This window comes from Cynocephalus volans, chromosome 2 (assembly GCF_027409185.1).
Source record: "Cynocephalus volans isolate mCynVol1 chromosome 2, mCynVol1.pri, whole genome shotgun sequence".
In the NCBI taxonomy this organism is placed as follows: Eukaryota; Metazoa; Chordata; class Mammalia; order Dermoptera; family Cynocephalidae; genus Cynocephalus; species Cynocephalus volans.
The window spans coordinates 132,597,813-132,621,594 of record NC_084461.1 but is presented as its reverse complement, the minus strand read 5'-3'; the positions used below and the strand labels follow the sequence as shown (position 1 = coordinate 132,621,594).

Genomic DNA, 23,782 nt, shown 5'->3' with positions numbered 1-23,782 from the left:
ACCTCCGACATCAAAGGGACTTTCTCGAAGTCACAGAATGAGTCAGTGGCATTGCTAGGCTAAGAATTCTGTATTTCTCTTTCCACTAGATCACATAAAACATCTCTCCTAACTCTACTAATAGCTCCTGTTCCCAATGAAAGAGCTTAAGATTTCCAGTTTCTTCCTTGATGTGTGAAATCAAGCCCATTTCATAGGAATGTTAGGAGATGCCCCACCGCAAATACCAACTTATTTGTACCTACTCAACAATTAGGACTGAAGTTTTTCAGCAACCTCGCCATCCTCATTCTGACATTGAAAAACGAGATAAAAGTAGATTTGTCTGCAGAATAATTGCTTATACACAAGTATTTCTAACCAGAACTAAGCCTGGTGGGCATACTTTGGGAAAGGACCTGGGCTGGGCTTTTTGGGAGATTTTAAAAAATGGGGAAAGTTTTACTTCTATACTTGGGCTTAACTTTAATGAAAATATAGATAGGGAGAAACACAACCTAGAATGTAGAAACTCCCATTAGAATTAAAGGAAACCAATAGTTTGAGGGTTCCAAGTAGGAAAAAAGTCTAGTTTGGGAGCATCAAAGAAGAATCCATGGAATTAATGGCATCTGGACTGGGTGGTTAGGGACAGGTAGAGGGCATAGCAAGAATAGATATGGGAAAACCCTTAGGCTGGAGAAGCCATTATGGGTAGAGAAATTGTGGAAAACAGTAAGGAGTATTGGGGCCAAATTTTGGAGAGCTGTTAATGACAGGATTAAGAAAAATCGTTTAATTTAATAGGCAACAGGATGTTGTTGAGGGGGGGGGACAGGCACTCTCATTCACTCTAGTATAACCTTGGAGACAAAATTAGCATTACTTGTCAAACCCTTTGATAACTGTAATTTCTTTGGACCCAGGATTTCACGTCTAGGTATTTTTATGAAAAAATACAGGTATAAGGATGTTCATTACAACATAGTTTATAATACTAGAAAATTAGAAACAACCTAAATATCTAATAACTATGGGGCAATGGTTCTCAACTGGAGTGATTTTGTACCATGGCGGACACTTGGAAATGTCTGGAGACATTTTTGGTTGTCACAGCTTGAGGGGGTTGCTACTGGTATCTAGTGGATAGAGGCCAGGGTAAACATCCTGGGGACAGTCTCCCACAACAAAGAATTACTGGACCTAAAATGTCAACAGGGCCAAGTTGAGAAACCCTTCTGCAGAGGGCGGTACTACAAGGGAATTACAGTACCTCTGTACAGTAAAGTGCTCTGCAATCATTAAAATTAATGGGACATACGTTTGATAGATGTTTATGATGTTCTGTAAAGTGAAAAAATCATATTATGGCCTGGTCCCACATTAGAATGTATACACACACACACAGGGACATGTGAGTACATATATATAACATACATATATATATATTCTCCAGGAAAATATACAAAAAATATTGATAACGATAATATCTGGGATTGTGTTTGATTTTAGTTTTCTCCTTTGTGTCTTCCTGTATTTTTAAAATTTTAATCCAGAACATGTAAGACATATAAATAAAATAAAATAAAATAAAAAACTGAACACCAAGGATATGCCAGGCAGCATTGCAAGGCCTGGGGAATCAACCTGACAGGTCCCAACTCTTGCGAAGCTCACAGCGTAGTGAGGAAGACAGACACTAGAACAAGGAAACAAAATGCAAACATGATAATTTCTGATAACAATAAATGTAATAAAGGAAATAAATAGGATGATATGACAGGCAGGAACTGGGGAGCGGGTGGATTAGGGGCTATTTGGGATAAGACAGCCAGAGATGACCAGCATGGCCTGAAATATGGAAGTTGAGGAGATGTGTGTGAGAGCTGAGAAAGGGCATTCAGACAGAGGGCTCAGGTCAGTTACGGTGGGTGTGTTCGGAGAAGTCCAGGCTACTTCATGGGCTACCAGACCAGGGAGGCACCTGTATACACAGTGCTGAATGGGTGCAGTGCCCCAAGAATTTATTGCAACCTACAGTAAAGGAAGTGATCTACAATCCAAGAAAACTCATTTACAAAGAGCGAAGTGCCAGCAACTGTCTATCATCATGCACTCCACAGTGTTTACAATGTAGAGGTGTGGGGCTCTAGCAGATATACTCAAGAAGCTAAAGTAAGTTTCATCCAGAAAGAAAAGTGCTCTTTCCCACCTCCTGGTGTGCCAGAGGGGCACTTCAATGAGGATTCTGGTATTTCAAGATTCATTGGAGTTGATAGCATCTGGACTATTGTGTCTATTTCTGATGAACATCCCAAGAAAGTACAGGCTGGAGCCAGAAAAAGCTCATTAAAGTGCCAAGAGAAAGATCAAGTATGTTGAATGGAAACAGATTTTTAAAGTTAAGCCTCTATAAAAAGGACAGAAATTAAAATGTTAACTAGAGGTTACTTCTGAGTAGCAGAATTATGGATGATTTTAATTGTCTTTGTGTATGTTCTGCAGTGAATGTGTATTTCTTTTGTAATAAAAGAAAAACTCTGAAAGGTGTGTTGTTTTTATGAGGGCCCTTAGAATGCTAAAATTAGACAGTCATTAAAATCTAAAGCTAGGAAAGATTTTGGTGCAGAGATAGTGAAATGGGGGCCTGTAGGTACCAGACCCAGGGAAGTAGGTTGAGCAGTGGCCATGTAAACTGATGGCCTATACTGGGGAGGTATTGGGGAAGGGGGAACAGAAGGGTGAGTGCGGTTGGGGAGTGGAGAGGCTGGTGGGCAGTTGCCTCTCAGCTCCAGCCATTCCTGCCATGGAGGAATGTGGACAAAGTCCTTAAATCTTCTGATCCTCCAATGGAAGCCAAACAAATCTCCTAAATAGTAAATGTTAGGCTTCTATGTCAGATGTTTAAGAAAACTAACATAGAGGGCAGTGACAACACATTTACAGGTAGTAGGGTGTCCGTGTGCTGCCTGTTTGCAACCTCTGCTTTAGTGGTGTTTAAGCCCACCTCCAGTTCTGCAGAAATTTCTTCTGAGGTCTTAGTAGACCAAGGTGAAAAGAGAACTCTTACCTTCTCCCATCTGGGGCTCAGCAGCATTTGGAACATACTGATCCTCATAATCCTTGTTCTTGGGAAATATTAATGACTTAATCTCCCAAGCTCACTCCTGCTCCTATGTGGCCATCTCAGTGTAATTTACAGACAAGATTCAGAGACATACACATTGGAGTAAAACACTCAACTTGCTGCAGACTACAAAATTGCCCTCAGAAGGCCTCAGTCTCAGCCCCTCCACAGAAGTAGCCAGTGAGATTCCCAGTCATGGGTGAGGTGACAGCAGAGGAGGTGGAGAAGTTCCTGGACTCGAATATTGGCTTTGCCAAACAGTATTGCAACCTCCGCTACCGGGCCAAGGTCATCTCAGACCTCCTTGGGGCCAAGGAGGCAGCTGTGGACTTCAGCAACTACCACTCACTGAGCAGCGTGGAGGAGAGTGAAGTCATCTTTGATCTCCTGCGGGACTTTCAGGAAAATCTACATCCTGAGAAATGCATGTTGAATGTCATGAAGAAGCTGTGCTTCCTCCTGCGGGCAGACTGCATGAGCCTGTTCATGTACAGGACCCGCAACGGCATCGCAGAGCTAGCTACCCGGCTCTTCAATGTCCACAAGGATGCTGTCCTGGAGGACTGCCTGGTGGTGCCCGACTCAGAGATCGTGTTCCCTCTGGACATGGGCGTCGTGGGCCATGTGGCACACTCGAAAAAGATTGCCAATGTCCCCAACACAGAAGAGGTACTCTCTTCCCATAAGAGAGAGGGCAGTGAGGCATTATTCCATGGGGTTCTGGGGTGCAAGTGGAGTGGGGAGCTGTTGGCCACCGAGACTAGGCTGGTGATAACATGGCGCTTTTCTTTATTTACTTATAACTTTTTATTTTGAAAAAAATTTCACACTTAACAGAAGAGCTCAAAATGGTAGAAAGAACTGTGTATCTTTCATCCAAATTCACTAATTGTTAACGTCCTACCACGTTTGCTTTCTCTTTTCTATTTTTTCTGACATATTTGGGAGAAAGTCGCAGACACCATGCCCTTTTGTCCCTAAGTACTTCACGGTGTGTTTCGACATTGTAATGACATTTGAAAGGACATTTCTTACTTATCCACAGTACAATGATGGAATTCAGTAAATGAAACATTGATACAATACCATTATCTTAACAGTTCGTATTCAAATTTTGCTAATTATCTCAATTACACTGAAGTGGCTGTCTCTTTAGTCTACTTGGATCTGAAACATTTCCTCATTAGTCTTTGTTTTCTGGGACACTGATGTTTTTGAAGGGTGCAGACCAAATATTTGCAGAAATGTTTCTCCATTAAGGCTTGTCTGATGTTTCTTCATGACCCAGGTTATGCGTTTCTGGCAGGAATATCATAGAACCGAAGTTGTGTTTTCCTTCAGGCTTTACAGCAGGAAACATGATGGTGGTCTGTCCCATTACTGGAAATGTTAACATCGATCATTTGGTGAAGCATGTGGCTCTTTCTTCTAAGAGTTCCGCATTCTACGGGATTCTACTAGCAGTTCTGATAAAGACTTCTTTGATCACTTTGGGCAAATCGCTTTCCCCCTGCTGGTGTCAGCTTTTAAAGGCTGTAATGCAGTTCTCCGCATAGTACTCTGCCCAGCTCCTACTTGTCCTTCAGATCTGTTTAAAAGTCACTTCCTCAGGAAGATTTCCCTGATCCCCCTATTACAGTCTCCTTGCTAAAACCGCTTATCACAATAAGTCCTGGAGGCTGGAGAACATGTCTGCCTTATTCACCAGGCATTTATCCCAGGACCCAGCACAAAGTGGGTGCTCAGTAACACGTGGCATAAAAGACTCATAATCAAGTAATTTTCAATAATTTAACACCTGTTTCACCCAAAAGAATGTTTGCTCCTTAATGGTAGGACTCACGTGGGTCTCATTTACTGCTGCACTGGCCAAACCCGGAGCCTGTGTACAGTCATTTCCAAGGTCCAGCCTCTGGACATTTTGTGATCACCTTACCTCTGGCCTTATTTCAGATTAAGGGTCTTAAGGTTAAAAAGAAGGGAAGGTAGGAACTTCAGAGATTATTTTATCTTTATTTAATAGATAAGGAAATTGGACCCAGGAGATCTTGAGAAGGGGCTTGCCCAAGGTCACCAGAGGGTAAGGGTCAAACCAGGTCTTCATATCCACTAATGTAAGAATTCAATCAGGTCATCTTTTGGGGGAGGGAGGAAGGGGCTGGCCAGTACAGGAAACTGAACCATGACCTTGGTGTTATAAGGCTGTGCTCTAACCAACTGAGCTAACCAGCCAGACTCCATCTTTTTGACTTGTGTTTCTTGGCAAGATAAACACAGATTTGGGTCTCTGTGGGAAACACACTGGGCAGGGTCCCCTATGAGGTTCACCTTGCTCTTCATCTCCCCGTGGGCATCGGGACTGGGGCAATGGTTTTCCACTCAGGGGGCTTTCCTGAGGACTCATCAACTGGATTGGGGTTTGTTCTCCCTTCAACTCTCTCCAGACTTTCACTGTAGCCTACATGGATTGTCTTACTCATTTCACCTTCAGAAGAGTCTCTGACATAATTCTTTTTTTTTTTTTTTTTTTAAAGATGACCGGTAAGGGGATCTTAACCCTTGACTTGGTGTTGTCAGCACCACGCTCAGCCAGTGAGCTAACCAGCCATCCCTATATAGCATCCAACCCCGCGGCCTTGGTGTTATCAGCAGCACACTCTCCCAAGTGAGCCACGGGCTGGCCCTCTGACATAATTCTTATTATCTCTGTTTCACAGATGATGAAACTGAAACCCAGAAAGTTTAAGTAACTTGCTCAGGTTCACATAGATAGAAGAAAGTGGCAGACCAGGAATTCAAACCCAGATACTCTGGCCTTGAGCCAATGCTCTTAACTGCTCTGCTATTCTATACTTCCTTCTATCTAGAAAATGAGGGCATTGTACTGGGTATTGTTTAAGAAAGGTCATTTTGAATTACATAGCAGAGAGTCAACACCTTATGCTTTGAGGTTAGATCTGGGCTTGAATCACGACTGTCACTTCCTATGGCCTTGGCAAGTCATTTAGCCTGCTAGGCTCATTTCCTAATTTATAAAATGGGTGATAATAGTGTTGTTGTCGGGATTCAATGAGAGAATTATTTCTCATCAAGCAGTGTTCTTGGCACATTGGTTCATGTTGGCAGCTCCTCTTTCTTCTTATTATTGCTATTTTGTTGTTGTTGTTGTTGAGAATCTATTCTATGTGATGAATGCTGTGTCAGGTCTGTGTAGTCTTGTCCTTCTAGAGCTTTCCATTTAGATTCTGTTTGTGGAAAACAGAGACCAGAGATTCTGAGGACATCTGTAGACCATTTAGGAATGTTCTCTGATTCTAGGGCTGGCCAGTTAGCTCAGTTGGTTAGAGCGCAGCCTTGTAACACCAAGGTCAAGGGTTTGGATCCAAAAAAAAAAAGAAGGTTCTCTAATTCTAAAAGATCTGACCTAGCAGTAGCTTTGCGACTTGAGTCAGTCTCTGAGGCCAGTGACGCAAGCCTGGGGTGGAATTGGTCCAGGCAGCTATCCTGTGTACTCAGTATTTGCATGTGTTTGCTTCATTTGATTTGTTTCCTTCCCAGGTTCCTGGGAAATCTTACTCAATTCCTGGCTGGGAGCTGAGTGAAGGAGGAGGGAAACAGTGTAGATTGGGGTCTGGGTTGTCCCTGAACCACCAAGTGATACTCTTAGCCTTCAGCACCCTCAAAAAACCTGGGCAATGGTTACAATCACCACATTTCAACAATGAATGGAGTTTTCTAGGGCTGTAATGTACCTCCTCACCCCCTAGCAAATTCTTCCTCTTCCTTGGGATCTCCTCAGGAAGACTTGCCATTAGGATTGCCAGACAAAATATAAGAAGTCCAGTTAAGTTTGAGTTTTAGATAAACAGAAAATAATGTTTTATTATAAGTATGTCCCATGCAATATTTAGGACACACACTAAAAAATTATTTATTGTTTATCTGAAATTCAAATTTAACTGGGCATCCTGTATTTTCATTCACCAATCTGGAAATCCTACTTGCCATTCTATATTTATTTATGTATTAATCTTTTACCCTTTCTCCTAGCAGGAAAGCCCATGAGACCTGCCTGTCCCTTTGTGTCTTATTCACCACTGTTCTCCAGGACCTAGGCCAGTGCCTGGGACAGAGTGAGCACTCATTATAGTTTAGTGAGTGAGCAAATGAATGAATGACAGCCCTTCCCCAGCACTTCCTGTGGCTGACAAATCCCATTTCTAAAGACTGACCCTGAGAGAACTGCCAGTTCTAGAGACTCTGTTGTCTGCCCCTGTTCTTCTTCCCTTCCTGAGAGACCTGGCATCTAGAATGCCAGACCAGAAAGAAACCTAAGGGAGGACCTGACCTAACACTGATTTCACCAAAGGGGAAACTGAGGCTCAGAAAGGTTTGGATTATTGACAATGTACTGAGTGGCCCCTGAAGCCACTCATAGGACAAGTTCCTCCCTCCCTGAGACACCAGGTTATCACCCATCCTGTGGGAGTCTACTTCACATTATCGTCTGAATTGTGGGTTCATGTTTTACATAATGTCCCACTGTACCATGAGAACCCAGTGAGAACAACGTCATCTTACTGTTCTTGGCATATCCAATGTCTGACCCTGAGCCAGTGCTCCATAACTACGAATGAACAAATCAGTGACTAAATCAACGAATGAATGAGTGCAGCAGCTATGCTACTTACGAGCAAAGGAGTTGTCTGTAAAATGGGGAAGGTGACAGTTTTTTGTGGCAGGGCCGATGTGAGCATTAATGAGATAATGTATGTAAGTTGTCTGGCTTTGGGCTTCGTACATCATTTTTAGTCACTAAATAGTAAATCTCATCATGGGACACCACAGGAGAACCGGGGAGCACAAGAATGAGCAGTGTTGCACTGCACTTTAAAATCTAAACTCCTTCCTGTGCCTCCAAGGTCCTGCTGGATCTGGCCCTTGCCCACCTCTCTAACTTCCTTGCCCTGCACCCTCCCTCTCCTTCTCTATGCTTCAGCAACACTGATCTTTCTGCTCCTCAAATGGGCTAAACTCATTCCCACCTCCTTGCCCGTGCATTCTTTGCACCCCCTGCTTGGAATGTGCTTCACAGGCCTGGCTCCTTTGATCCTTCAGATCCCAGCTCAGCATCACATCTTCAGAGAAGACTCCCTGACTGCCATGACTAAGTAAAGTAGCCTTGGCCTGCCATCCCTTCCATCACTTTCTGCAGCATCATCCAGTTCATTTCCTTCAAAGCAGTTCTCATGAGTTCAAGGGAGAATGCTTAGTTGTTTACTTGCTTTTTGTCTGTCTCCTCCATTTAAATGCAAGCCTCACAAGGGCAAGAAGTCCACCCCTTTTGCTCACTGCTCTAACCCCAGGGTCTAGAAAAGTGCATAGCATACAGAAGGTACTCTGTTAACACTAACTGAATGAATGGATGACTTTCAGCTTCAAAGTAAATGATTTGAGCTAAAGGGCTTCTAAGTTCCCTTCTGCTTCTGATAATCTGAGATTCTATGACATGGTTGTTTAGGACATTTTGTATGCTGAAAATATAGGGATGACAGTAATTGTGTAAATGCAAGTCAATTGGTAGCTGGAGTGCTTGTGAGGGGAGTTCCAGGACTGAGAACTCAGTGGGATAGAGGGTTCTGGTGGATTTATAACATATGCCTCAGATGCAGGTGAGACCCAAAGGTTTGCTTTCCTTAGTATAGGTGAACATTGTAAAACTGAACTGACTTCATGAAATGAATCTGAGCATGCCCCACCCAGACCTGTACTCAGGAATTTATAAGTATCCTTAGGTAATGACACAGAAAACTCTTCTTGGCTAATGCTTCTTTAGAGATTTTGCTTACTCCTGAAATCCTAATTAAAGTAGAGCCCTGCAGTCTTCTCTTAATTCCTTTATCCTTCACCTGGTTTGAAACAGCTTCACTGACAGCAATGCAGTTGCCTATTTATTTAATCCCACTCCAGTGGGAAGAAATCCATAGATGCAGAGCACTGCACTCTGAATTTCTGAATTGTAAGAAAGATTCTGCAGATTTAGTTCTAGAAAAGTTACATGAATTGGCCCTATGAAATACATTTCCACCTCAGAACAGCATGAACTACGCGTGTTTAAGCTGGCTCAGGTCCCAAGAAATGCTGTCAGTCGGGAAACACCACAGTGCTACCAGGAAAAAGAAAGGTGGATTCTTTTAAGGCAACAGTTCAGGCTCTGTCTCCTCACTCTGACGACACAGACTGCACTGCAGCCTCCACTTGCCTCCCAAGCTGCTTTGGGGGTAACGTGGGGTGGGGGGGGGGCATGTATTCCTCTGTACTCCCACAGCTTTGAGCCAAGCCCTTTTGTCCTCTATCACTAATTGATGTGTCTGTGAGCTGGCCTGAATCATAGTCACCCTGTATCTCTAGTGCTTAGCATAAGGCTTGACACATAGTGGAGTTTCCATTAAGATTTGTGGGCTGTGTGGTTAGCTCATTTGGTTAGAGCACAGCCTTGTAATGCCAAGATCAAGGATTCAGTTCCCTGTACTGACCAGCCGCCCAAAATAAATAATAAATAAATAAATAAAAAGATTTGTGGAATGGGAACGTTCATTGAACTATCTGTGTGGTGCTAGAACTGGACTGTTAAAAAGATGAAAATAAGAAATCCTTTTGTTCAATGGCCTGGAGCCAAGTTTAACTTTACCCAGGCTTCTCTGAGGGGCAACACAGCTGAGGGTAGGTGTGATGACACACACACACACACACACACACGCGCGCGCGCGCGCACACACACACATGCACACAAGGGACATTAACCTTCTCAAGTTATAGTTCCCCCTTCTATAAGATGGGCTGATAATGGTACCTATCTCCTAGGTTATTGGGAGGATTAAAATGAGATGATAGAGGTGAAGTGTCATGCATAATACCTGCTAACAATTGTCATTATTATACTCACTAAGGTCTTTTCCCCAACTCCTTCTTAGCTGTCTGTCAAGTTTCTATTTTGGGCTTAATTGTCGGCATCTCAAGAAAGCCTTCTCTAAACCTCCTTCCCCAGGCAAAGTCAATCCCCCCCACCCCACTCCCATCCCTGGGCCCCCACAATCCCTAGTGGGTTGCATCTCAGACCTTCTTCTTCTACTGGATTTTGGAGGCTTCCACAGCAGAAATCATCTCTGATTGCCTTGCCCCTACTGAGGGTGGGTAGATGGAAATTTCTTTCTTCCTTTGTCAACAAAGGGCTCTGGGTTGTTTTATTGTCCTTGCTCGTCATTTTCTTACTTATGCTTGTCTCTGCCTTCCTTCAGGATGAGCATTTCTGTGACTTTGTGGACACCCTCACAGAGTACAAGACCAAGAACATCTTGGCTTCCCCCATAATGAATGGGAAGGATGTGGTGGCTGTAATCATGGCTGTAAATAAAGTAGATGGACCCTACTTCACCAAGAGAGATGAAGAGGTAAGAATGCTTTAGAAACTGCTGGAGTGGCCATGCTAATACATTCTCCTAGCTCATGAAGTCCCCTGAACCTTGCTATTTGGCCTGGCCTCATTTTCCCCATCTATAAGACAGAGAGTGCATCTGATGGTCTCTGATGGAGGCATGATGGGATAATAATTAAGGTGTTGGGTTTTGGAGTCAGGAATGGTAGGATAATTGTTCTGCCTCTGCTGATATCTAGCTGTTTGACTTGGGCAATTTACTTAACTTCTCTGAATTTCAGTTTTCTTATTTGTAAAATGGGGATGATTTTACAATGTCCACCTCATAGGATACTTGTGATGGTCAGATAATATACATAAATGACTTACTATGGGGACTTCAAATTCAATAAATAGTAGCTATTTTTCATTAATCCACCCTTATCAATACCGACATTCTACATTCTGTGAGTTTTAGACTCTTATAATGCAACATTTTATTAATCTATATTCTATTATCCATCTGTCCAAATTGCCTCTGATGATGCTTTTGAAATATTCAGACATATGCTGATGGTAGACATGCCAGAGGTGGGATTTCTCCTTCTTATCTAATTCCCCTTATGCTGTTTGATTTTTAGATTCTTCTTAAATATCTCAATTTTGCAAATCTAATCATGAAGGTGTTCCACCTGAGTTACTTACACAACTGTGAGACTCGACGTGGACAGGTAAGGGGCTTGACTCAAGGGAATGGACTGAGCATGCATGTCCTTTTACTGAAGCATCGATGTGGTTAGGGCTGGCGGGGCAGGTGGTAATGATGGTGCCTGGGAACCATTATATAGTCTCTGGCCAGTGTTCCTAGTGTAATGAGGTCATGGATGTTTGTAAAGCTGTATATGCAGAAGTTCTCAAATCAGACAGCTTGTGTTTGAATGCCTGCTCAGCCACTTACTAGCTCTAAGACTCTGAGAAAGCCATTTAATCTCTCTAAGCTTCAGTCTTTCATTTTGAGAAGTGGGGATAATTATGGTACCATCCTCAAAAGATTGCTGTCAATAGATAATGTATACAGGGCACTTATGCTCAGTTAATGTTTGTTACTATTATTTTAATTAACAACCTATGAGATAAAAGAAATGGAAAGAGTTGAACACAATGTAAGTGAGCCAGTCACTTCACTTCTCTGAGTCTCAGTTTCTGCATCTGTAAAATGGGATAATTATCCTGTCTATTTCTCTGGGTTATCGTGAAGGTCAAATGAGATAAACTCTAGAGAACTTTACAGAGTTGTTATTATCCTCTAGCTAAGGAAGCTGGTGATTTGTGCCTCAAAAACTTTGAATATGTTTTTGTATTTCTTCAGATACTTCTGTGGTCTGGGAGCAAAGTCTTTGAAGAGCTTACGGACATCGAGAGACAGTTCCACAAAGCTCTATACACAGTCCGTGCCTTCCTCAACTGCGACAGATACTCTGTGGGTCTCTTAGACATGACCAAGCAGAAGGTGAGAAAACCTCAAGAACAGATATTTCCAAAAAAATGTTAAGTAGATACTGAATGGAACCCAGAGTCTCATCATGCATTCAGTTGCACAGGGAAGAGGCTGGGTGAATTTGGATGGCTGTGAAAAGTTTTATATGGGTCCTTACTGAAGAGTATCAGCCATTAAAGGGGAAAAGTCAATCTAGGACACAGGTGAGTGAAAACCACCTGTATTTTCCTTAGTCAGTTGGAAAAGAAAGCAGATGGGATATGGCGGCTGATGAGGTGGTGAAGGTGTGTGATAAGGAAGTTTCCAGTAGGTCGAAAGTCCAGAAGAAAGTTGCCAACTTCAGGAATTTTCAGAAAATGTACTGAAAGTTGGGTGTAAACCTTCCTTTGGTTTGTCTAGCTCAGGGCTCACCCAGGTGATGGATGTGGAGGCAGATGCTTAGATATGGTTACAAGAGGCAGAGTTCAACGTGAGTCTCGGCAATGTTTTTCAGCTACGTTCTCTCAAACCAGCCCTCACTTCCTCTTTCTTTATCTGTTCCTGCCTTGTGGGGCTGATCATTTTCTGCCTTGGAACAGAGTTTCAGCGTTATCTAGATTTATCCTTTCCTATCCTGAAGACCTGAGGCACAGGATTCTTGTCTGTTTCATTTTGCATACTTTGTCATGCTGATTGCGGTACCCAGACCAATGCAGACACTCCAAATATTGGGTTGAGTGAATAAGTGAATTGCAGAATCTGGGGTTGGAAAAGACCTTTGATATAGTCCAGAGGCTCCCAAACTTGGCGGTTCATCAGAATCTTCTGAGGAGCTTATTAAAAATTGCTGGGCCACATTTTCTGATGGTCTGCCTTTTTATCTTACTGTTTTTTAAACATCTTTCCATGTTAGTACATATGGATTATTTTAAATAAAGCCTTTGTATTGAAATGTAATGTAGACACAGAAAGGATCACTAATTATAGATGCTATTTACAGGTATATAATAGTTCAATGAATTGTCACATTGTGAACATCCCCATGTAACCACGACCTAAACTAAGAAGTAGAACATTACCAACACCTCAGCAGCCCCTTTCATACCCTCTCCAGTAAGCCCCACAGCCTCCTCCCTGAAGGTAACCACCATTTGACCTTTAACACTGTATTAGTTTCATCTGTTTTTGAGGTTCAGAAAAATGGAATCATACAATACACAGTCTTTTGTGTCTAGCTTCTTTTGCACAACATTTTGGTTGTAAGATTCATCCTTATTGCTCCGTGTAGCATCATTCATTCATTAATTTTCATTATTGTGGAATATTCCATTACATGAATAATGCACAATGTATTGATTTGTTTCTACTGTTGATGGACATTAGAGTTTTCAGATATGGGCTATCATGAATATTGCTGCTATGAACATTTTAGTACAGTTGACCCTTGCACAACATAGATATATGGATTTTTTCAATAAATACTGTACAATACTATAAATGTATTTTTTCTTCCTTATGATTTTCTTAATAACATTTTCTTTTCTCTAGCTTACTTTATTGTAATAATATAGTATATAGTACCTGTATCACACAAAACATGTGTAAATCAACTATTTACGTTATTGATAAGGTTTCTGGTCAATAGTAGACTATTAGTAGTTAAGTAAGTTTTGGGGGAGTCAGAAGTTATATGTGGATTTTTGACTGGATGAGTGGTCAGCACCCTAACCTCCACATTGTTCAAAGGTCAAGTGTACACATCTTTTGGTAAATAGTGTTACCCATTTCTGTTAAGTATTTATCTAGGAATAGAATTTCTAGGTAATAGCTTTAGTAGATATTGCCCATCTGATTTTCAAAATAATTGTACCATTTTATATTCCCACCAGCAATGTGGGTTTCCTCTCCAATACTTGGTATTGTCAGTCTTATTAACTTTAGCCATTCTGGTGGGTGTGTGATGTTTTGGTATTAACATGCATTTCCTTAACAACTAATGAAGTTGAACATTTTTTTCATATGCTTATTGGCCATTTGGATATTTTCTTTTGCGAAGTGCCTGTTCAAGTCTTTTCCCCATTTTTTTAGGAGTTCTTTACAAATTCTAGGCACAGGTTCCCTGCTGAATACATGCCTTGCAAATATCTTCTCCCACTCTGTGCTTTTATTCTCTTAATAGTGTGTTTTGATGACTATAAGCTCTGTATTATAATGCAGTCCAATGTATCAGTCTTTTCCTTTATGGTTATTGATTTTGTGCCTTATTTAGGAAATCTTTCCCGGCCCGAAGGTCATAAAGATATTTACCTATGTGAACTTCTAAAAGCTTTATTGCTTTAACTTTCACATATAGCTTTACAATCTACTTGGATTTTTTTTATGTGTAGTGTGATGTAGAATCAATATTAATTTTTCCATATGGATATCCAATTGATCCAGCACTATTTATTGAAGAGACAATTCTTTCCCCACTGTTCTTTGAAAAGACCACCTTTCCCTATCATAACTTTATCATCAATCAAGTGTCCATACGTGGGTCTGTTTCTGTATTCTTTATTTTGTTCCACTGGTATATTTATCTATTCTTCTGCAATAATATATGTCTTAATTTTAGTATGTTTATAAAATATCTTGATATCCAGTAATGAAAAGACCTCTAAGTTTGTCGTGTATCAGACTTTTACCAGGTTTTATGTCTCTTGTACTTCTTTCTGTATTTTCCATTCTTTTGTATTTTGTACTTCATTTGAATATTTCTTCTGATCTGTCTTCCATTAATAACTAATCCTCTCTTCAGTTGTGTCTGATTGGTTGTTAAACAATCTATCAAATTCTTAAATTCAAGTATTTTTCAATTTTAGAATTTCCATTTTATTCTTTGTTTGTAGTTTCCAGTTCTCTGCTAAAATTCTTTATTTTGTATTTGATTTCTGGGTTTTTGTTTTTTTTCTTTTTTTCTCCCTCCCCCTGTATTTGATTTCTTAGACATAATCACAATTATTTTAGAGTTTGAGTCTGAAAGTTATATCTGTAGATATCTTCTATGGGCCTTTTTCTATGACCTGTTTCCCCTCTGATTTTTCAGTTAATTCTTGTCTTTTACAGGCCGATTATTTGACCAGTAGAGACATGTATGAAAAATTATACAGATAAATTGAGACTCTGAGAAATGTTATCTTCCTTCAAAGGGAATTATTTATTTCACTTCCAACAAGCAGCTGGGGTAAAGGCAGAGAACCTCAATCCAATGAGGGATCAGACTAATTTGAAGCTGGTCTTCAGTCTTTGTGAGGCTGGTTTACTTCTGGTTCACTTCCACTCCTAGGATAGAAACCTTTTCAGCCGGAGTTGGGGTGAGGGTGGGGTGCATCCCAGCCTGGAGTGTTTTTAAGGATCTCTCCTCCTTAGCAGGACCTGAATTCCAATTTTGTCCTCCTCACCCAGTGAGTCTCCTGAAGCTTTGCTCAGCTTCTTAGCTGCTCAGTAGCACCTTTGGTATCACTAAATGGGCCAGAAGGAAAAGTTGAATCAGGTGTCAAGCTCACATGTCTGGGTTTCCCTTCTCTCGGAGACCTTGGCCCATTAAGTTCTTACTGCTTTGCTAGTTCTGATTCCTTGATATAAATATTTGTACACACACATACCCATACATACAGTTCTGATTTTATAATTTTCTAGTTGGAAGATTGGTCTGAATCAAACTAGTCACCATTAACAGAAGTGGAAATACTTTTTCTTTGTTCTGTAGTCTATATGGATTTATCTCATTCTTTTCAATATGAATATTTCAGTATGAATATACCAAAATTAACTTATACTTTCACCTATTGCTGGGTGTTACAATTATTTCTAAATATTCTTGCAATTAAAGACAATGCTGTAATGAACAGCCTTGGAGTTGAGTCCTTGAGTACTTGACCAAGAGTATTTGTAGAATAGAGTTGTAGAAGTGGAATAACTAATTTTTTGTTTTTCTTTTCCCAAAATTTTCCCTCTAATGGCTATACAGTTATACAATCTCATTCATACTGCATGAGAATTCCATTTCCCCAAACTCTTACCAATTCTTGACATTATAAATATTTTAATTTTTTCCATCTGAATGGGCAAAAAATGTTTTTTTCCCCTTCCAATTGTTTTTTCACTGATTACTAGTGAGAGTAAATATATTTTATATGTTTGTTTGTGATTTGATTTTTTTCTTTCATGTATTCCCAGACATATCACTTGCCCATCTTTAAAACTGTCTATTTTTTATTAATTTACAGAAGTGTTTTATAAAGATAGAGATTATGTATATATGTCACATATGCTGCAAACATTTTTTTCCCTGTCTGTGGATTATATTTTAACTTTGTTCATGACATCTTTTATCATACAGAAGATTTAAGTGTTCTTTTATGGCTTCTGAGTTTTGGGTTTTTTTAGGAAAGACTTAATCTAAAATAATCTTGTGTTATCTTTTAGTATTTTTATAGCTTTGATTAGTATAGTTTAACTTTTTATTTATACTGAAATTAAGTATGTGTATGGTATGAGATAGGGGTAAATTTTGTAGTTCTGCCCCATATTTCTCCACTTAAAGAACAGTTCACCCTTTATCCACTATTTTGATGTGTCACCGTTTTGATAAGCCACTTTATAGTATACCAGATTTCCATATACACATAAATCTATTTTTCTGATTTTTACCTTTAAGATACCTCTCTAAATGTCTGTGGTGCAGATCGTCCATATACAGATTTTAGGGAACCTCTAATTCTAGTGCAGCCATTGGTCTGATTTTGGCATACTCTTGATTCATAATTATCTGGCTAAATATTGCTAACTCCAGCAATTTGCCCTTTGCTTCTGCTTCAGGAAGTAACAGATGAATGAATCCATACAAATACATAATTCCTTTTTAATCAAAAGAGTTTCTGAGTAGTGTAATTCATAAGACTCCATTTCAAGGTGCCCAGTTTGCAGCACGATTTGATTCCAGGCTGTTCTATGCTGTATTGTTCTGCCCTCAGTTTCTTTTGAACTCCCTCTCAGAAGGGAAAACCACATTTAAGCAAGAATATTCTGATTTAAACATCCCCAAAGATGGAGCCACTTAGCAATTAGAAGTTGACTAGGCTGCCTACAATCACTCTAGGAACCTGTCCCCCACATAGCAAAGCTTTTACCTGAGCAATTGACATTATGAAAAATGTCATTAAAGCTATTGTACACTTTAAATGGATGAATTGTATGGCATGTGAATTATATCTCAATAAAGCTGTTAAGAAAGAAAGGATGAAAAAAGCTGGGGGGAAGGGGAGGGAGGCAAGGATGGGGGTGGGGAAGAGGGAGAGGTCATAGATATTCCCACTGTCCTCTCAACCCCTTACTTGACAAGTGCTCTTCCCCTTCAGATAATCTTCAGATCCACTCAGTGTTTGACCACACTGAAAGAAAGTGAGCCGAGACGCCGGGTACTGTTCAAGCTTTGTTAAAGAAAGAAATCTGCCAGGCTGTGTTCAGAGTGACAGGCAGCCCAGGGCTGCCCTAAAAATGTGGGACAGCAGCAGGTGTGAGTGTGGTAGAGCTTGTATAGTGTGCCAAGGGCTGGCTGATACCATCAAGGAGGGTCATTATGCTAATGTGGATGGGGTGGAGAACTGCGTCCTTGAGGAAGCAAAAGGAGTTTCTGTTTAAGTCAGGAGGCTTCTCCTAAAGGGAAGGGGGAAGGGGAGGGGAGGAGGTGGGCAGCGCCATTTCGTACTTGGTCTTATCTAAAGTGGCGCTGGTTATGTAGCAGATCTATTACCCACAAAGAGTCAGACTTCTGGGCTCCTCTAGCATTTAATACTCTTCTTCCATTACTTCTTTGTTCTTACCCCCATCTACCTTACTGTAGTTAAAACCAGTACTTGATTGTCTTCCTTCTGAGACAGTAAGTTCCTCCAGGGCACAAACTATGCCTATTCATCTCTGTACATGAAAGCACAGAGATAGCCTCAGGCTAATGGCCTCTTGCTCATTTTGCCTCATTTTAATTTTTTTTAAATATGGAACGCTTCACAAATATGCATGTCTTTCTTGTGCAGGGGGCACCATGCTAATTTTGTCTGTATCCTTCCAATTTTAGTGCACGTGCTGCCAAAGTGAGCACTTATTTTGCTTTAACATCCACTTGCCCTATAGATGTCAGCCTTTCTTGCTGGATCACAGATAGAAATCTACCTGTCCATACTGGGTACCATTTTATCTTTTTTCTTCCTTATTTGGAAAAATATATATGTATTTTTCTGATTACAAAAGCAATATGTTTATTATGGAAAAATTTCTAAATAAATTACAGTCTCATTGCAATCACCAAGAGAAAACCAGTTGGAAATGCTTTATTGTAATTTGTTCTCAGCATTTTCTATATATAATTAAACATTGAGGTCACGTGATTTTTTTTTGGCAACTCACATTTTTCACTCAGTGTGTCATAGACATCTTTTCAATCAATACATAAACATGTGTAACATCATAGTTAATAGATGTGCAATAATTGATTTAATAAATCCCCTTTTATCAGACACAGATTGTTTCTAGTTTCTTACTGCTATAAATCATACTGCAAGGTTTTCAGTCACATAATTAGCATGTCCTTCAGGTAAATTTCTTAGCCATGGAGACCCCACTTTCCCTCTCATGTCCCACAACACTGAGGGTACCCCAACTTAGCCCCCATGCTTTTGGCTAATGATTAGACAAGCCTAGTTCATCAATATTTTGAAGGGCAGATGTGATTATCCTTTAATTCTAGGAGTCTTGCAGCCCTTTGAAGTTTAGGTTTCACTGAGCTCTTCGTGCTTTCCAAATTTCAGTGATAATTAATATAGGTGGGACTACTTTTCTTCATCTCCCTTTCTTGCTCTGTTTTCATAGCATTAATTATTGCTCTTTTCACTCCTAGGAATTTTTTGACGTGTGGCCAGTTCTCATGGGTGAGGTTGCACCCTACTCTGGTCCCAGGACTCCGGATGGAAGGGTAGGTCTCTCTCCGACCTTTTTGATATGATCAAAAGTGTAGTGAAATTCAAATGCAAGGTCAAGCGTTCCAATTCCCTCCTCCCAAAACAAAAACGAAAACAAGAATTCAAATGCAAAACACTTAGACTTTACTAAAGGGCATTTCTTCATCACAAAGATATTTATCTTCTCTGTGCTGGGTCATCTCCCTTAAGGTTAGAATAATTTGTTACAATCGCCAAGTCCTGTCATTTGCAAAGTGTTTTGAGTGCCTTGCAGGAATTTTACAGTAACCTGGTGGGGTACCAAGCAAGAATCAATATTCTCACTCCACAATAGGGAAAGAGCCCCAGAGAGATCAAACAACCTAGTTGTTTATGATTCTAAATTCCTGTCAATTAGAGCTGGAAAGAAATTTCATATCTAATTTAGAATGTATGAATTCGTAGCCAGAAGGCTAATTCCAGCTGATAGATACTCTTGTTTGGCTGCATAGGTTTTAAAATTTTTTTTTTTGTTTGTACTTTTAAAAAAATTTGGATTGGTGTTTATTGCTTAATAATCAAGATATAGTCAGCCTTTCATATGCACAGGCTCCACATCCATGGATTCAACCAACTGCAAATTGAAAATAATTTATAAAAAACAAACCAAAAAATAACAATACAACAATAAAAAATAACACAAATAAAAACCAATACAGTATAACAACTATTCATGTAGTATTTATGTTACATTAGGTATTATAAGTAATCTGGAGATGATTTACAACATACAGAAGGATGTGCATAAGTTATATGCAATTAATACACTATTTTATATCAGAGTCTTGAGCATTCACAGATTTTGGTATCTATGGGTGGTCCTGGAGCCGATCCCCCCACCATGGTTGCCAAGGGATGACTGTATTTCCCATAAATATCTGGATTCTCAGTTTCTTTTGAAAAGGTGGAAGATCAGTCAAAACTGGACCCACAATTTCTCAGCATAAATCTGATTGGAGCTGAGTGACAGCTGCCTCCTTGGAATGTGGCTTGAACCCTCTAAGTGTGCTGCGGTGCCCACTACTCCCTCTTATGTCCATCTGGTCCCTTGGTCTCATGTACGTTTCTATCAGGCTCCTCTAGACATTTGAGTTTCTGACCTCTTGGTTTTATCCATTTGCCTCATTTTAAAGATAAGGTAAAATCACTTTTGAGACGCTGAAATGATATGTGTGGGGATATGGATATGATGCAGGATAAACAGACCTGGCACTCAAATGGCCTATAGAACCTGTAGAATGACTGAATGACCATAGGTGAGGCCTCACAGGATAAGTAAGCAGGGGGTCATGCTCTGAATTGAGTTTCAGTCCTGTGTTCTTTCCATAAGACTTTCTGGTCAGTGTGAAATAGTATATCAGTTTCTCCTAGGAGGCCTGATTCCACCTAGCCAACCCTAACCCTGCCCAAAATAAAGGGCCTAGCATGTTTGTGTATGTGTGTGTGTGTGTGTGCATGTGTGAATGATAACACTTTAATTCAAACTCTGGGAATTCAAAATTAATACCCTTGCCTGTGAGCTTCAAATGCATGCCAGAAAAGTCTCAACCTAAGAATCTGTATTTGCTGTGCTTTATCCAAAACAACCTTTGCAGCGTGCTGCGATCCAGTTTCAAATTATTCTCATACAATTTCATGATTTCATGTCAGAAGATGGAGTCTTCAAGGATTGCATCATGTGCTGCTGTCAGAAACACTATTTGGGGATACTTTTCCTTTTTTTTTTTTTTTTTTGATGGCTTTCTGTGGACCTGAACCCGTTCCCCCACCCTTAAATATTAACTGACTAGCTTTTCTGTTTCTGTAATTAGCTTGTGCAAGGTTTTACAAGCCCCTGTGGGTGGGACTTTCTGGTAAGGGCAGATAAAGGACTTCCCAAACCGCCCAAAGTTCACCCAGTTCCAGGAAGGGCCTAACTACACAAGGGGTGGGCTGCTGGACAATTCCACAGTTCCTCGTCTGTATACCACCCCACTGAAAGCCACCAATGAATTTAAAATGAATTGGTCACCTCAGGTGACCAATAAGCTGTATACAACTCATCCTGTTGCCAAAGTCTGCCTACCAAACTGTATAAAAAGTGCTTGTGTTAAGAGCTCGGGGCCACTTCTGTCCTGAAGACGGAGCAACCCCAGCATGCTGGAATAAAAAAACCTCTTGCTTGATTGCAGCGATCTCTGTCTCCTGGTCTTTGTGAGATGAGCCTTCCCAACAAGTAAGATTCGCGCTTTTGGGCCAGTCTTACACTGTCCAGTATGCGGACCCGAATCCTTGACCTTGTTGTTGTAACACTGTGTTCTAACCAACTGAGCTAACTGGCCAGCCCACTCTTCCTTTTTAAATACAACTTTTTTGTGTTGGCATAGTTGACATCGAAGGAAACCAAGATATTCCATTCTAAAATACTGAGGATTGTTGAGCTAACGAAGGTTAGAGCGCAGGAGGCCTGTCTGCCTTTTCCTCTGTCTCTCTGTCCTGGAGATGGAAGGACAGAGGACCTTCCTACTCCCCCACCCGCTCCTGCCTAGAGAGAGAGATGTGAATTCTGTCTTTGCTGGAGATAACTCCGAGCTCTTATCAGATCAGAGCCTGGCATAAGCAGAGCTAGGAGGGTCTATGAGCAAACTTCTCTTTCTTGTAAATTTATCTTCTTACAGCTTCCCATCTTTGGAAGCCTGAAACTTCTCTTTGTCCTGCCACCTCTAAGGTCTATGTCTCTTTGTTAAAATACTGTTTAAGCAAAGCCCTAAGCCACTGAAGAAAGAGAGAAATGCTTCTAAACTGAAACCTCTCCCACGTGATAGATACAGCATGTGTTAAAATAGAAATATTTTTTTTCTCTTGTTAATCTTATTTTAAAGAGAGTGTCTCAATGAAGAACTTATGATAGCTGAAAAAAGAGGTTATTTCTTATCTTCTTGTCAACATGTTGCCACTGAGCTTTATCTCCAGTTCACATGCAAGCTGAATTTGTATCTTCTAGAAAATTAGAAGTTGAAGAACTGGAATAGAGATCATTGTAGCTTCCAGACACACCAACTTCAATTAACTCCAGTTTCCTTGGCAGCTTTGATATTCAGCTCTCTGAGCTGAGCCCTGAGGTCAGAGGTCAGAAGTCATACTCCACTCCAGGATGACCAGGGAAATGTCAGGCTCTCACTCATCTGGCTCTTCACCCTCAAGTGCCTCAGTCTTTAAGACTGAACTGAACAGGACATTTTCTCACTGTACACCAGCCCATCATTTGATGAAGAGCTGCCTATCATTTGACGAATTGAAGAACTTTTGGGTTCACTGAGATCACTAGCACAGGTTAAGACTTTTCTTCCCCCAAATCCTTCCCCATCTCAGGTAGCAAGGGCTCAGTCCTTCTAAGAGTAAGAAGCATTAGGTGTGATGGAAAAGGCCATGGTCCAGAAGACAAAGGACTTTGGTTTTGGTAGGTTGCTAACCTATAGGGTGAGCTTGGTCAAATAATTCCTTGGGTCCTTAATTTTCCCATTTATGGGGTGATGTCAATTCCAGGTGAAGGTGTAAGACCTGTGCACCGTGCACAAATCTCACACGTCGGGATGGCTCACCTCACAAAGACCGCGAGACAGAGACCGTTGCAATCAAGCAAGAGGAGTTTATTCCAGCATGCTGGGGTCGCTCAGTCTCCTGGAAAGGAGTGGCCCCAAGCTCTTAACACAGGCACTTTTTATACAGTATTTTTTTAGACAGCCTTTTGCAACAGGATGAGTTGTATACTGCTTATGGGTTATCTGAGGTGACCTTTAGATTTATTGGTGGTCTTTAGTGGGCTGGCACACCGATAAGGAACAGTATATTTCCCAATCGTTTATCTTTCTTGTGGTCAGGCCAGGAGGCCTCTAGATAAGGAGCTGGTCCCTGGAACCGGGTGGTGGTTCCTCCCTTCCTGAAATCTAGCGTGCCTGGGCCCGCCTTGACTCTGCTTGGCCTTTACATAACCCCTTAAAAGCTGCCTTACTTAAAATGGCATTAGTTATGTTTTCTCGTTTTTAACAAGCATTTGTACAGAAGCAAATTGCATATGTTAAAGTTATATTTTTCTCTACATAGGTCATAGCCATGAGGAAAACATAGGCTTGAACTGGGGCCCAGACATAATGTGACAAGATTGTCCAGAAGTGGATCTTCTGGAAAGAGTCTGGGCTTGCAGGGACAAAGCCTGAGTTCTGATCCCTGCTGCAGTGGCTAGTTGTGTGGCCTTGGGAAAACTCTGTAAGCCTCACCTTCCCCATCTGTAATACTGGATAATCATGCTTACCTAGCAGAGCTGTGGTGACGGCAGCAAGTCACATGCTGACATGTACACGGGAGGCACTCCAATATGTAATCACAGCTGCCGGGTGGAGCCTTGCTGTCTGCTGCACTTTACCTGGATTATGTTATTTACTCTTCTCAAGAAGCTTGTAAAGGAGGTATCTTCATTTTCCCCATGAGATAATTTGAGGACACTGAGATTCAAAGAGGTGAAATCATTTGCACAAATTCAAACCCAGGCTGCTTCTCTCTCTGGAGACTATCCCTGAAGTCATGCCTTTTCCTGTTCCCTTTTGTCTTCTGACACGACTCTCACACTTCATCTGCCACATTCACTCCAGAAATACAGCTCTTGTCTGGATTCCGACCAATTAACCTCCCCAAATCTTCAGTTTTAAAGCTCCCTGATAGCAGCTAAATCTCACTTCATCTCTTCTTACAAATCAAATGGTGTGTGTGTTTGT

The 23,782-nt window shown here is 40.9% G+C and overlaps 1 protein-coding gene and 1 non-coding gene across 3 annotated transcripts in view; one reads left to right on the top strand and one right to left on the bottom strand.

Moving 5' to 3' along the window:
- The first annotated feature begins 3,301 nt into the window (after positions 1-3,301).
- Positions 3,302-23,782, top strand: part of PDE6A (phosphodiesterase 6A) — a 65,218-nt gene continuing 44,737 nt past the window's right edge. Inside the window, exons 1-5 of one of the 2 annotated variants that reach the window (XM_063086235.1) lie at positions 3,302-3,775; positions 10,405-10,557; positions 11,162-11,251; positions 11,890-12,030; positions 18,932-19,006. In XM_063086235.1, the coding sequence (XP_062942305.1) occupies positions 3,302-3,775; positions 10,405-10,557; positions 11,162-11,251; positions 11,890-12,030; positions 18,932-19,006 (933 nt within the window). The remainder of the gene's footprint in view (positions 3,776-10,404; positions 10,558-11,161; positions 11,252-11,889; positions 12,031-18,931; positions 19,007-23,782) is intronic. The other variant, XM_063086236.1, reaches the window with a different exon arrangement.
- LOC134371322 (U6 spliceosomal RNA) lies at positions 18,027-18,136 on the bottom strand. Its single transcript, XR_010022760.1, has one exon. It is a non-coding gene; the product is annotated as a U6 spliceosomal RNA (small nuclear RNA).